This window comes from Malaclemys terrapin, chromosome 4 (genome assembly GCF_027887155.1).
Source record: "Malaclemys terrapin pileata isolate rMalTer1 chromosome 4, rMalTer1.hap1, whole genome shotgun sequence".
In the NCBI taxonomy this organism is placed as follows: Eukaryota; Metazoa; Chordata; order Testudines; family Emydidae; genus Malaclemys; species Malaclemys terrapin.
In genome coordinates this window covers 94452200-94466652 of record NC_071508.1, presented here as the reverse complement: position 1 = coordinate 94466652, position 14453 = coordinate 94452200, and the positions used below count along the sequence as shown (strand labels likewise).

At 43.3% G+C, this 14453-nt stretch overlaps 1 protein-coding gene across 3 annotated transcripts in view; it reads left to right on the top strand.

Annotated features, from left to right (window-relative positions):
- Positions 1-14453, top strand: part of PAK6 (p21 (RAC1) activated kinase 6) — a 50399-nt gene that overhangs the window by 34063 nt on the left and 1883 nt on the right. Inside the window, exons 3-9 of one of the 3 annotated variants that reach the window (XM_054026688.1) lie at positions 609-817; positions 4008-4631; positions 8626-9117; positions 9432-9565; positions 10857-10983; positions 11288-11413; positions 12181-12315. In XM_054026688.1, the coding sequence (XP_053882663.1) occupies positions 614-817; positions 4008-4631; positions 8626-9117; positions 9432-9565; positions 10857-10983; positions 11288-11413; positions 12181-12315 (1842 nt within the window). In that variant the 5' untranslated portion in view covers positions 609-613. Of the gene's footprint in view, positions 1-593; positions 818-4007; positions 4632-8625; positions 9118-9431; positions 9566-10856; positions 10984-11287; positions 11414-12180 lie in introns of those variants that run through there. The other 2 variants (XM_054026689.1, XM_054026687.1) reach the window with 2 other exon arrangements.

The following is a 14453-nucleotide window of genomic DNA, read 5'->3' as shown; positions in this document are numbered from 1 at the left end:
AGGCCTATATCCGCTTTTAAGTTAGCTGCAGATAAAAATGTGGCTCAACCTACATTGCTTAAATGTTCCAAAAAAATTCTCTTTGGCCTTCTCTGCTCTAGGAAGAGTAGGACCCATAACTATCTGCCTATGCAGCTCCTCTGGTGATGGCAGTGGTGGCAGCTATAGATAAGGGTCAGGCTCTTTCTCTCTGTTATTTAAGCTTATTCTGAGTAGACTTAAATGAGAAGTGATAAAAACAGCTATCTAAGGTCTCCCCCATTACTCCCAACAAGGTAGCTACATCAGTGGTGATTTATGAATCCTAGTGTAAGCTCAGCTATTTAGGCTAAGACCAAGATTGGAAAAACTCAGGCTAAAAGGAATTTGCATGAGCAATGGAAAAAGAGGGGTTAGAGTGTAAATTAGAATGCAGCTATAACTGTATGTAGGGTTGCCAAGCCTCCAGGATTATCCTGGAGTTTCTGGGAATTAAAGATTATATCATGTGATGAAACCTCCAGGAATATGTCCAACCACAATTAGCAACCCTAATTGGAGCAGTACAATAACTACTGTGAAGACCATATAAATGACTAGATCTAATGCATTTGATCTCTCTGATTCAGGCATCATGTTTCGCAAAAAGAAGAAGAAACGACCTGAGATCTCTGCTCCGCAGAACTTCCAGCATCGGGTCCATACCTCGTTCGATCCAAAGGAGGGTAAATTCATTGGCCTGCCCCCTCAATGGCAGAATATTCTAGACACCCTAAAACGCCCAAAGCCAGTTGTAGACCCTTCAAGAATCACCAGGATGCAGCTTCAACCTATGAAGGTGAGAGAGGAAAGTTAATCCTTCCCATTCTGTCAAATGCAGTGCAACCCAAATGAAGCAACACCTCCTATGTTCTTCAGAATAAAAATGTCCTCTTAATGTTACAGGATGATCTGTAAGGAGTCCAGGGGAGGTTAAGGTATAGGTTTTGACCAAGTTTTATCTTCTGTGAAGGCAGAGTAAAACCTCTCTGGCTCCAAAGGAAAGGTGACAAAATAGAAGTTCGCCCAGGGTGCCATTTTCTTTAAGGCCATTCCTGGGACTGAGACAACATCAGAGGGCTTGACTGTTCAGCAGCTGAAGAACTACATTGAACTGCAGATCGATCAGAACACTGAGATTGGCAAAAAAACAACATAATTTATAATTTAACAGTCAGACTCACAGGCAGGGGTGGCGATGGGGGAGGCTTGTGGGGGCTATAGCCCCCCCTCCCAGTACAAAGGGCAAACGTTACAGAGACGTAAGGGTGGCATGGTTTAGCATTGCCACCCTTACTTCTGCAGTTCTGCACTGCTGGTGGTGAAGGCGCTGCCTTCAGAACTGGGCACCCAACCAGCAGCCACAGCTCTCTGGCCACCCAGCTCTGAAAGCAGCACCTGCTGCCAACAGCAGTACGGAAGTAAGGGTGGCAGTGGGGCGCTAAGTCTGCTGTGAACAGTGATATTGATAAAGTTTCTTCGCACCCTCTCCCAATATTAATCAGTAACTATTTAAGAAATCTTTTCTGCTTATAACAATAATTTGATAAATGTATTTTAGTCTTAATTTAAAAGCGGTGAGAAAAAGTAAATTCATCTTAAACAATAGGGTTATAAATTTAGCATTTAAAGTAGTGTTAAATATAAAACATGTGGTTTTTAATTTATAAGTGAGGTCACACTCAGGGACTTGCTCTGTGAAAAGTCTCGCCAATGCAAAAAGTTTGAGAACCACTGAACCAGTCATTCAACTACCCTTCAGTAAGAAATGGACCTTGGAGAGCTCCCAGCATATCCATAGGGAATGTGATCCTAGGTTTGGCCTTACAGATTAGTGAACCACCTATGAATCTGAAAGGGATGAAGGAGCAAGCCCCATATCTGCCCCATTTGCAAGCATGAGAGATGAGTTTGTACTGTCCTCCCTGTGCTTCAGTCAGGAGTAGGAGGTGAGGTTATATTGACCACCGCTTAAGCTAGTGGATCATTTAGAAACCATTACTATTATCCAAATTTGCATTGCTGAGGTAAACTATAAACACAGACTGCTGAGGTTTAGGAGTGAACTAGAATAGTAATTTAGGCTTACTCACCCTACTGAATAGGCTCCTGGGCTGGGTTTCTGACCTTTTTTTTTTTTTTGGCTTTTTCCTTTTCATCACTTTTGTGTAAAGGTGGTGGAACCAGTTTGCAGTCAATGTCCCAATCGAAGTGGTGATTGACAGAGCAGTTCAAACTGAAGGCAGAACAAGAGATGCATGTATACACATGAGAAGATGTATTACCACAGCAGGAGTAGAGAGATGAATTTCCCCATGTCTAAGATATTGGACACACAATTAAATGAGTTTGAGTGGCCTCAACTCACCTGTAGTTGATAGGATCTTTCTCCCCTGCATTTCCTTCCTTAACTCACAGTGAGCCTGATTCTCAGTTTGTGCAAGTCAGTGTTGCTCCACTGGAGTGGTGTCAGTTTACATCAGCTGAAAATCTGGCCCGGGGTAATTAATTCAGCATGGTTAGAAGAACCCCAGAGTTGAGATAGCAAACAGGAGATTACCTCTCCCTCCGTAGGAAGATTTCCTCATACAGATTGAGATTCACACAAGGGGTAGGAGTGATATTATGTCTTCTTTTGGAGAATAGATGGTTTGAATTCCTAGCACGTAAGCTTTTCACTTCCAAAATAAACAAGATGGCTAGGCTGCAGTATAGCATATTGAGTGTATAGGGCGTGCCACTAATACAGTACTGGTGGTTGTTTGGATGGATGCCTTATCGTTCATCATTTGCCTACAAGGCAGTTATGAACTGCTGCAATCCTTTTGTTTCCAGTAGTGTGTTCACCATTTATAATTGCAGTGGCTTGGCACAACAGAGGAGGGACCCAGAGATGGAACAGCATAGGTTTTATAGGCCAGGATTAAGAAGCATTAGGAAAAATTGTGAGGAACTAGAATTAGAAGCAGACTAAGAAAGGCAGGATTTGAATGTGCATTCACAGCCGCCAGCTTCCAATTTTTCCTGGGGGTGCTCAGCCCCAAACTCCCACTCCACCCCTTCCCGCCCCTGCTCCACCCCCCAGCCCAGCCCCCACTCCACTGCTTTCTCCAAAGCCCCAACCCTGCTCTGCCTCTTCCCTGCCCCCTCCCCTGACTGCACCCCATCCCCACTCCTTCACCTCCCTTCCAGCGCCTCCTGCACGCTGCAGAAAAGCTATTCCTCAGTGGGCAGGAGGCGCTGGGAGGGAGGGGGAGGAGTTAATTGGTGGGGCTGCCAGTGGGCAGGAGGCGCTGCCGGGGGGGGGTGGGGGGATAGCTTGGCTGCTGGTGGGTGCTAAGCTATGTATGCATTGACAGAGCTGTAGGAGAAGAGGAGGACCTTGTACTGGAACAGGAAAAAGATTTGTAGGTAGAGATTAAGATGCACTGAGATTTGTGGAGACTCCGTTTTGGAAGTAGTGCCCCAATAAATAAAGAGGAAACTTGTCCAGTGCACTCAAAATCAAAGTTCTTAACACCCAACTCTCAGGACTCATTACTAGTTCAATGCAAAATTTTTCCAACAAGGATATCTTAAAAGTGCGTGTGTGTGTTCATAGCTTCTTTGGCTAATGGTCACAAGTGAGGTGTGGTTACAGAATGAAGTGGAACCCAGAATAGCAGCAGGAATAAAAAAGTCAGAACTGAAGTAGATGCCCACTCCTGGAATTAGTAGGAGTGTTGCAGGTCAGGATTGAGGTGCATTAGAAAAGCAGTGTGAGGAATATAGTGCCTCCCTGCTCTGTATTTTAGCTAGTGCCACTCTTTATCACAGCAGTATACGGTTCATCAAACTTTAAGAAAGTAAAAACAATGGAGAAGCCAAACATTCCCCCCACCCTGAACTTCAATGACTAGCCAGACACAAAGCTCAACCCCTGACCTTGACGTCCTGAGCCTCACGGGTTAAAACTCTAACTTTGCCTTTTGTTTCTGTGTGTTTGACAGACTGTAGTGAGGGGCAGCAGAATCGAACTGGAGGGATATATCTCTGGGATACTGAATGATATTCAGAAGCTTTCTGTCATCAGTTCCAACACTCTAAGGGGAAAGAGCCCAACCAGCAGGAGGAGAGCTCAGTCACTTGGACTTTTGGGAGAGGACAGGCTCCCAGACATGTATCTTCAGAGCCCTGAGGTCGACTGGGAAGACAAATATGGAAACTACCTCAACTGCAATGGTGGAAGCAAAGCAGCCCGAAGGCAGACGATGTGGCCAGATTATAAACCCAGGACGGATGGGCAAGCTCATCCCAATGGTATGGTAATGAAAGCAAAGTCCCTTGGGCCTTCAGAGTTCCAAGGTGAGGATGGGCGCTGCATCCAGCTCACTTCAGTTTCGCAGCATCAACAGCACACCTGTGTTCTGGTTGGGAAGAGTGATAAGGCTGAAAGAAGAAGCTCAGAATGCTGGCCCCAGCCTTGCCTGGTGGCACAAGTGAATCCCAGGCCTTCTGGGGAGGGCAGCCCTTGTCCCAAATCAAGGGAAAACAGCTTGAAACGAAGGCTGTTACGAAGTGTGTTTCCCTCATCCAGTGACTCAAATAAGTCAGGCTCCGCCCTGCAGATTAAGGTACATGTATTTACTGCTTAAACCTAAATACACTGATGACTTTTTATAGTGCTGCAGTTTACTTTCACATTCAAACAACATACCTCCAGCTAGGTTAATGATCGAGTCAAAGAACTGCTGGCCAAAAATACAGACCCAAAGTGGAAAGACAGTTTAGTCCATGCAAAGACAAATGATAATGTTCCTCAGAAAATAGGCTGCTGAGCATAGCTCAAAACTACAGCCAGGTATACCAGGTATAAAGTGCATTTGCCCGGTATAGCTTAGTTTGATGGGCCATAACTTATACCGGCAAAAGCACTCTTCTAGGAGCTATATCTACAAGGAGGACTTGCTGGGATAGCTATGTTGGTATATCTATACTGGCAAAACTTTTCTCAGGGCTTGTCTAATTGAACAGTTAGTGTGCGGGAAGCTGGGGTGTAAATCAACCTTGCACTAGTGTGCCCACCTCTGTTTGAGTGGACCCTGCTACCACACACTGGAAGTTCCCTAGTGTGCTTTAATTTACTCGGTTTTGAAATGGAATAGATCAAAGCACACTAGGGAACTTTTAGCGCATGACAATAGGGGCCACTTGGACACTTAGTGCACAGCAGATTAGTGCAAGGTAGATTTACACCTCAGCTTTCCACACACTGTTGATACAGACAAGCCCTAAACGCAGAGTAGGCCTACAGATGCAAACTGACCCTTTCCAGCGAGAGTATTGGCAGGGCTCAATAACCCTGGGGCTCACATCAGGTTTATATCTTATGTTCCTGAAGTTTGTGCTTCAAGGTATCAGCCAGCCATCGCCAAGGGTCAGGAAGGGATTCCGCCCGCAGTATATTCTGGGAGGTTTTTTTTATCTCCTTCCTCTGAAGAATCAGTGGTGGCCATGGTTGGAGATGGGACACTGGATGTGGTGGGCCAGGGTTCTGAGGTGGCACCAAACATATTCTCTCTCTCTCTCTCAGGCGCTTGGCTGGCTGATGTCACTTGCTCAGAATCTAACTGATGGCTATATGTGGGGTCCGGAAGAAATTTTCCCCCATGTCAAATTGGCAGTGACCTTGGCGGTTTTTCACCTTCCTCTGGAGGGTGTGGGTCACTTACCAGGATTATATGGTATATGTCATTTAATCATCTCCCCGCCATTGCAGGGGCCTCAGGCACTGGTGCACCTTGGTCCCTCCAGTTCTCTGCCTGTGACACATAATAGTTTAGTCTCCTGTGGGTCTCACTTGCTTTGGTCTCATTTCCATTGCTGGGTTTAGTGTGTGGGCGCTGGATGGTGTTGGTGGCCTTTGATATACAGGAGGTCAGACTGGAAGATGTAGTGGTCTCTTCTGACTTTAAGCTCTGACTCTAATCTATTTAAGCACCACTGTTGATGGGGATGGGATGATTCACAACTACTCCATTCCCTGGAAGCCTCTTTGTTTTGAGAGTATGACTAAAATAAAAAGCAACTGGTGCAATGGCTCAAGGCACTGATAATGGCTATAGAATAGAAAACCTCTAGATCACTGTTTTCAATTCAACTGAGGTCATTTCAAAAGTAATTACCATCTAATAACTATTTGGTGCCTTCTGTAAGATGGGTTGGTTCCCTGCAGGTCAGTTCCTAGTTATTGCTATGTCCCTTTATTCTAAGGAAGGTGACAAAGGCAGGTGGGGACTGGAATCTCTGACCCAACAGAACTGATTTGCTATAAGATGCTGGAGGGTGGTGCCCTTCAATCAAATGAGAATGATCACAGGAATGTTCTTCCATTTCCTTAAAGAATAGACACTTAATTTTCAAATACAGCTCTGTCTCTTGCTTTCTCTGTCCCTCACTCTTTCTTTACAGAACTCTCTCTCTCTGGGTCTGTTTCTTTCTCATTTTATGCACAAGTCTCTCTGCCTGTCTGTGAGTGGCACTGAAAGAAAAACAGATCCTCATCTGGTGTAAGTCAAACTAGCACCACTGAAGTAAATAGAGCTATGCTGATTTACATCAGCTGAAGATCTGGCCCTAAGCCTCTGTAAGGAATGACCATCTCTGCCCTCCCCTGTAGCAGGAAAAAGGACCTGTCTGAGATACCTTGCTCTATATTTTCACAGAAGTGTAAGTGTGTGTGGAAGTGGGGGAAAATAACATGTACACAGGGAAACGTGTAACCCTGGACAGATTGACATGGGAATACAGTTGGATAAAAATGGGAATAGGTATGCCTAGACAGGCAGACTGGGAACAATGTGTAAGGATGGAACAGTGTGCACTTGTGATCCTCAGATAGATGGACCAGGGAACACCCACAGTTACCAACCTAGGAATGTGTGTATACACAGGGTGATAGAGGGCTGGAGCAGGAAATGTATGTGCATGTGGTTAGACAGACATGTATGAGCCTGTGTGCATGTAAAGGCCTTTTGTGCGCTTTAGGTTATAAAAAAACCCACCCCTATTTTTGTGCAACAAAACAACAGTTCAGAAATAAATACCTTCCTGTCAGGAGCATGTCTGTGCTGGAATGCAGGGGTAGAGCTGCTATGGGAGCAAGAAGTCATTTCTAACAGGCAGTTACTTTTGTGTGTATTTGTGTTCTGTGTTCTATGTGTGCCAGTGACTTCATAGCCATGTTTGCACACACGGGTGTCTGTATATGAGTGCCTGAAAATGAGTGAGTGTATGGAGATGTTACACGTCTATGGTTTTTATTGTCAACAGAAATCCTTAATAAAAATTCAGGCTTATATAGTTAAAGTCTAGTTTAGTCTCTCTCTGTGTCTTAAGAAGATTTCTGAAGTGAAGAATTCTCTCTATAGCGTAGCGGCAACTATTATCTGCCTTTCCCTCTATGCCTGACCATCAGCTTCAACTCTCAATCTAAATAATGACAGATAAAGGTTTGTTGCCACTTAATATTTGTTTACCTATAAATTATAAATGATTGATTTGCTGCTGATTGGCAATGGAAAGTGTTTTGATTAAGCTCTTTCCGGTGAAGCTGATACTGTGGAGTGTAGCTGGAACAGGCTCTCTCATTTTGCAGCTGACCACACTTTATGTTGAATTTCAATTAGTCAACATCGCCTGGGTGAGTGCTAATGCTTGGACATCTTAAATCCTGTAGGATTTATCCTTTCTGGAGCTCTATCCATTTTATTAGTGTGAGTGAGAGTATGTGTATTCTGAAGCCCTATCACTGCAAGCTGTGATCTTATTAGCTCTCATACCCTAAATAGGGTTGTGCCTATTTAGTACTTGAGTGGGAGGTCTCCAGAGAGAGCCCTGAGTACTGCTGGGAAGAGTGATGGTAATTCAGATTCCTTTTGAGTCACACCTGAACCAGTGGCATAGTAAGGTGTCACATGGCTCTGTGCTGCTGGAGGTCTGACCTTTCCAATGAGACACTGCCCATTTACACTATTAAAAATCCCATGGCACTTTTCCCAAAACGAAGCATGTTAACTCTTTTGTCTTGGCCAAATTCCAATTTGGGGAATTACATTCTGCCTACTTAAATCACTCCCTGCACCCGTAACTGAATACTTACATAGCGCTTTTCATCCATCAACCTCAAGTGATTGACAAAGTATGTACGACTCATTATCCCCCATTTTTACAGATGAAAAAAATGAGGCACAGAGCAAACCGTATTTTTCAAAGGTGCCTAGTGATTTTGGGTGCCTCCATATTTGGGTGTCCAATTTAAGACACTTTCTAGGGGCCTGATTTTTTTTCAGAATGTGCTTAGCTCCTACCCTCTTAAAGTCAGCCCCTTGAAGGTGTCTCAAGATGGACACCCAAATCCCTAGTTACTTTTGAAATTATCGGCCTGTGAGACTTGTCCCAAATCATCCTGTAGGCCAATGGCAGAACAGGGAATAGCACCCAGCTCTCCTGACTCCTAGTCTGGTGCACTATTCACTGGACCACACTGGCATAACATACTTCTGATCTCTGCAGCCTTCTGTTTCTTACTAATCTAATCAACACTTTTTTTTAATCCACTTTTCTCAGTCTAATGCTTTCTTCAGGCCCCAGCAGTGGGGTTCTCCACGCAGCCCTTCAACCAAAGCCCAGTCTCTTCCGCCTGATCAGCCAGCACCAGATTTAACCAGGATGATTTCAGAAGCTGGTACCCCCCAGAAGAGCCCAACAACTGAGAAGGCAACTACATTGCCACAGGGCAGGCCATCACCAGCAGGATCCCCCCGAAACAGACACACTCAGACCAGTTCCAGCAACCTTCACCTGTCCCAAGACTCTTCCGCTAAAGGACAGTTGGCCAATGAAGACCCTGTGGTTGTGACTCATGAGCAGTTCAAGGCTGCACTCAGAATGGTGGTGGACCAGGGTGATCCCCGGACATTGCTGGAGAACTATGTGAAGATTGGTGAAGGATCTACAGGCATTGTCTGCATCGCTCGTGAGAAGCATTCAGGGCGACAGGTGGCAGTAAAGATGATGGACCTGAGAAAGCAGCAGCGACGGGAACTTCTTTTTAATGAGGTGAGGATGGCCACAGGCGAGCAGTGGACTGTGCTTTCTGTAATGAAGCAAGGACAGCGATAGGCTCAACTTTATTTTTCATGGAGGGAAGATGGTAAGGAGATGAGGATAGTAAAAGGATGAAAGAGAAGGACCATCTTCCTTTTTAATGAAGTGAGTCTGATAATGAGAGGGGGCATCAGAATGATTCAGTGAGCCTACATCACATGAGATAGAAAGACGAATGGAGCCCACCTAGATCTTTGTGGGAGGTTTTTGATCTATGGTTATGGGTGATGTTGTTGTGTGATGAAACACATTTCCTACTTTCTCAGGTGGTGATAATGAGAGACTATCAGCACGTCAATGTGGTGGAGATGTATAAAAGCTACCTGGTGGGAGAGGAACTCTGGGTGCTCATGGAATTTTTGCAGGGAGGAGCCCTCACAGACATTGTGTCTCAAATCAGGTATGAAGTACAAAGAAAAGAATTATGCTACCCGATGGGCAATAACATGACTGTAAGACCTGCGTCATGAAATTCATTTGGAGAACTTTTTTTTGTTCTCCAAAGATTTTGTAATGATCATGATTGCAATGCCCTGTAATCAAATTTTATAACTAAAGCCACCAATTCCTTTGCAATAAGTGGTGGTTCCTCTGACCTAGGAAGTGGGAAGCACCTAGGTTCATAAGGCCCAAAGCTTTCTCTGCTGGTGACCCAGTATTTGAAATATTAGACATACAACAACTCTGTGCTTTAACTAGATTTGAGTGTAATATAATAGAACCTCAGAGTTACAAAGTGACCGGTCAACCACACACCTCATTTGGAACTGGAAGTAAGCAATCAGGCAGCAGAGACAAAAAAAAACTATGTTAAACATAAACAACTAAAAAATAAAGGAAAAGTTTAAAAAAAGATTTGATGAGGTAAGGAAATTTTCTGTGTGTGCGTGTGTGTGTATGTGTGTGTGTGTGTATGTATATATATACATACCGTATTTTTTTATATATATATATATATATATATATATATATATATATATATATATATATATATATACACACACACACATATTAGGGTAACCAGACAGCAAGTGTGAAAAATTGGGACAGAGGGTGGGGGGTAGTAGGAGCCTATATAAGAAAAAGCCCCAAATATCAGGACTGTCCCTATAAAATCGTGACATCTGGTCACCCTAATATACATACACTGAGGATGTTGCCTGGGCCACAGCTGTGTTCTGACTGGGCCACTGGTTGAGAACCACTGGCTTAGCGTACCAGCTTGGAATTTGAATTTGGGGACATGGCTCTTGTTTAAATCTAAAATCTGTTTTACAGACATGATTTGTCTGAATTTAATACTTGTGAAAGATTCTGAATTGCCAGCCCTTGAGACAAAAATCTACTTATCAATACAACAGGGCAGCGGCAGTACAAGCTTTCCCACATTGCTCTGCTTCAACCCTGAGCTGGAGGAACCACATAGGGGTGAAATTATAAAGTAATTGAGGCTTCAGGCTCATCTGCTTCTTGGCTTTTCTTGCAAAAATTATGCACAATGGTACCACTCATTTCCGATTGCGCTCATGGACACTTGGTCATTGTGAACTAAAAGTAAACATCTTGAAAAATTACTGATAACAGAAAGGGAAGTTGATTGAAGGGTCACACTGCACTTTTAGGAGATTGTCATTCATTTAACCTGTACAGTCAAATGTGAGGCAGCTTTACAATTCTGGGTTTTATTTCAGGCTAAACGAGGAACAAATTGCGACAGTGTGTGAGTCAGTGCTGCAAGCCCTTGCATATTTGCATTCCCAGGGTGTGATTCACAGAGACATTAAGAGCGACTCCATTCTCCTGACCCTTGATGGAAGGGTAGGCTTCCTCTGTTTAACTTCCTCAGTGTCCAACTCACCCAGGTTCTTTCCTTTGACCTTTCCCTTCAGCCTCTCCTTCTCTTTCTCATCTTTCCTAGTCTCGCCTTCTCTTTTATCTTCTGCTGCTGTAACCTTATTTAGTCTCCTACCCTTCTTACTGTTTTTCTCTTCTTTTGCTTTTCTCTCTTTGTCTTATCCAGTCATCTTGCCTCTGTCCACTTGGTCTTTAACTTTGTCCCTTTGTCAACTCCCTCCTTTGTTTAAAGAGTCCAGTGATCTTCCTTCTTCCCCCTCTCACACAGGTGAAACTCTCAGATTTTGGCTTCTGTGCTCAGATCAGTAAAGATGTACCAAAAAGGAAGTCCCTAGTGGGAACTCCATACTGGATGGCTCCGGAGGTTATTTCAAGGGCCCCATACACTACTGAGGTAATCTACTGCTTTCCTAATGCAAGAGCTAGCAGATAACAGTCTGAGATATTACAGGGACTCACTGAGATAACAATTTGTTCCTCTTCCGAGGAGACAGTTAGGGCCCATACCAACATAAATACAACTATGTCAGAAAACTTGGTTACAACATAATTATTCCCTGACATGGTTAAAACATTGTTCAGTCTGGTAATGTAAACAGAGTGTAACTAAATTTAAACTGTTACTGAATCTTGCTTCAACCCTGCATGTGTGGACAGACTCTAGCAAGCAGAAGCTTGGGACATGAATTGGAATCACTGAATTAATTTATCCTATTTTCCAGGAGGAGAGATGAGGGAAAGGGAACATCGACAAACATGCACACACATTTTTTATGAAACAGCAGTGCAAGTGACAGATACCAGATTGATAAACCTTTATTTATCCACAGAACAGATAGTCTGAGCAATGACTATGCAGTTATCTCCAAACATCATCATCACTGTGGCTGAGTCCCAGCCCGGGAGGAGCAGCCTCTTGGGGAGGCCAGTCTCTATAGTCCATTCAGTCTTCACAATCTATGCTAAAACAGCATGCAAGGGGTCCAGTTAGTGCTAATCTGGGTTAATATTTCACTTTTTCAATAAGATCAGAGAGCTGAGATGTTATAGCACTTGTTTTAGAGATACAACCTTTTCTTCACCTCCAAAGAGATCATGAATAGAGAGCAGTTGGCTATTGCTATTGACTGTGTTCACAGATGTAATACTCTGCTGCTGCAGGTGGATATCTGGTCTCTAGGGATCATGGTGATAGAGATGGTGGATGGAGAACCCCCCTATTTCAGTGATTCACCAGTCCAAGCAATGAAGAGACTCCGTGACAATTCTCCTCCCAAACTGAAAAATTCTCACAAGGTCAGTATGTCTGCAGGCACTTTGGCATCTGATGAATCACTGACTGCCACGTGGGGACTGAGTAGCTGAGGCCCGGATAGACTGTTTATTAATATATCACATCTGGCTACGGAATCCCAATCACACGAGGACATTATTTCTTGGGAGGCACTTTCATTCCTGTTCTATGGAGGCCACAGGTTGGTGGATTTATCTCAGAGCTTCTGCTCGGCTCAGTAGACACTACTCAAGGGTCTCTTTCGGCTCTCAATGCCATGGCAAGGTACTGACACCTAGTGGCTAGTGTGTGAACTATCCCTAGTAAAATATGTTTGGTTATTGTAGCACTGCTTGCCTTATATGATTAGATCAAATCCTGGCCCTGGCAAAGTCAAGAGCAAAAATCTTGCTGAATTCAACAGGGCCAAGTCATCACAGTAGCAAATGTGAGGATCCTTGCACCTGGTGTTTTGAAATCTTCCATTTTAATGGCTCTCTCTCTCAGCTGCAAAGCCACGTTTAAAAGGAATGGTTCTAGGTAGATGATGGCTCATGCAATGAACAGCAGCCACTCTGATAATTAACCTAACTTGATTATTACTTATAAAAAATTAGCACTAATGTTCAGAAATAGTGATTTCCTCTTCAGTCACGAGTTACATTTTTCTTTTTATTTCACTCCAGATGTTGAAAACCAAATCATTTTTATAGCTTTGTGAATTATCATGTTCTTCACTACTAAAACTGAATTATTCCACTAAGAGTGTAATGTTAATTTAACAGGATAAAATTAGTAGAAATTGCTGTGTTAGTTTTTTGCCTTTGCAACACTAATATTAAAATCTCAGGACCAGATTTTGGCCCCAGAGAATCCTTAGGTGACATAGAGCCAGTTCTGCCCTCCTCCCTCTGTGTATGCACTCCTCCCTCAGAGTGACCCATGGCTGATGAGGTGACCCCTTGGGGGCAATTGCCAACCAGCACAATTTATAGCCTTTGAGTTCTCTAAATTGTCTTGGGATGGGGGAGTGAATTGATTTACAGCAGACCTTGGGACCAGAATGCGGACCATAAAAGTATCTATGATCAGCACTCCCTCCAGCCATGTGAGTGCAGCTCAGTTGCAACTGAGGATTCAGTGCTCCATTACTACAATTAACTGTTACTATGATCAACTAGTGCAGTACTGAGTTGACCAGATTAAGCAGAATTCACCACTTCTTTCGAAATATAGATAGCTTTATAGACTAAATACTAAGGGCCCAATTCTGCCACCTGTATTTAGTTAAGTAATGCCTCGCCCCTCAAGTAGCCCCAATTAAGTCAGTGAAATTACTCATGCAGTAAAGTACTACTTAATGCAAACAGGGTTGGCAGAATCTGGCTGTAAGTGAACTCAAACTGCGAAAATTATCCCTATATGAAAACAAATGTAATTAGTGACATTAAAATAGATGTGTAAGTTGTGATTACTTGTTACCTACTTTTGATGTTGATATAGAGAAATAAATGTCCAGCATGTGACATTAGACATCCAGATCCTGTTGTTAATGGGAGTTGTACATATCAACATGTCCCCCTATTAAAAATGATTAAAACATTGCAATGGTGTTCAGATCTAATGTTTTTAAGTGTGTGCAGATTTATTCATCTTCAAATACCAGCTGTATCAGATTTCCACTCCAGACATTGGAGATTCACTCTGAATTGTTTTCAAATTTGCTACCTTGTGCCATTTTCCCCAGTTCCAGTAGGAACAAGGATTAATTTACTAAAATCCTAATTTCTGAAGGGACATATATTGTCCCTTCAGAAAACAAGAGATCTAATGAGTTTTTCCTTGCAAACCACACACCAGAGCAAAGAACAGAAAGAGAGGCAAAAACTAACAAATCTGGGGACAAGGAGAGACAATCCCATACTCCCCATTTGCCAACTCCAATAAAAATCATGACCTACACGAATGTGCAAATATAGTACCTAGTGTTAACATGAAGTACTGCAGAATATCAGTAAGGGAGTCCTTCCCCCTTTAAATTTTTGTTTGGGAACACCTGATTTTTCACCTAGAGTTAATCAAGCGCAGGAATCTTCTTTTTTTTAAACCTACTATTGTGTAAACTTTGACCTGACTCCATAAGTCGCTTGACCTGATTGGT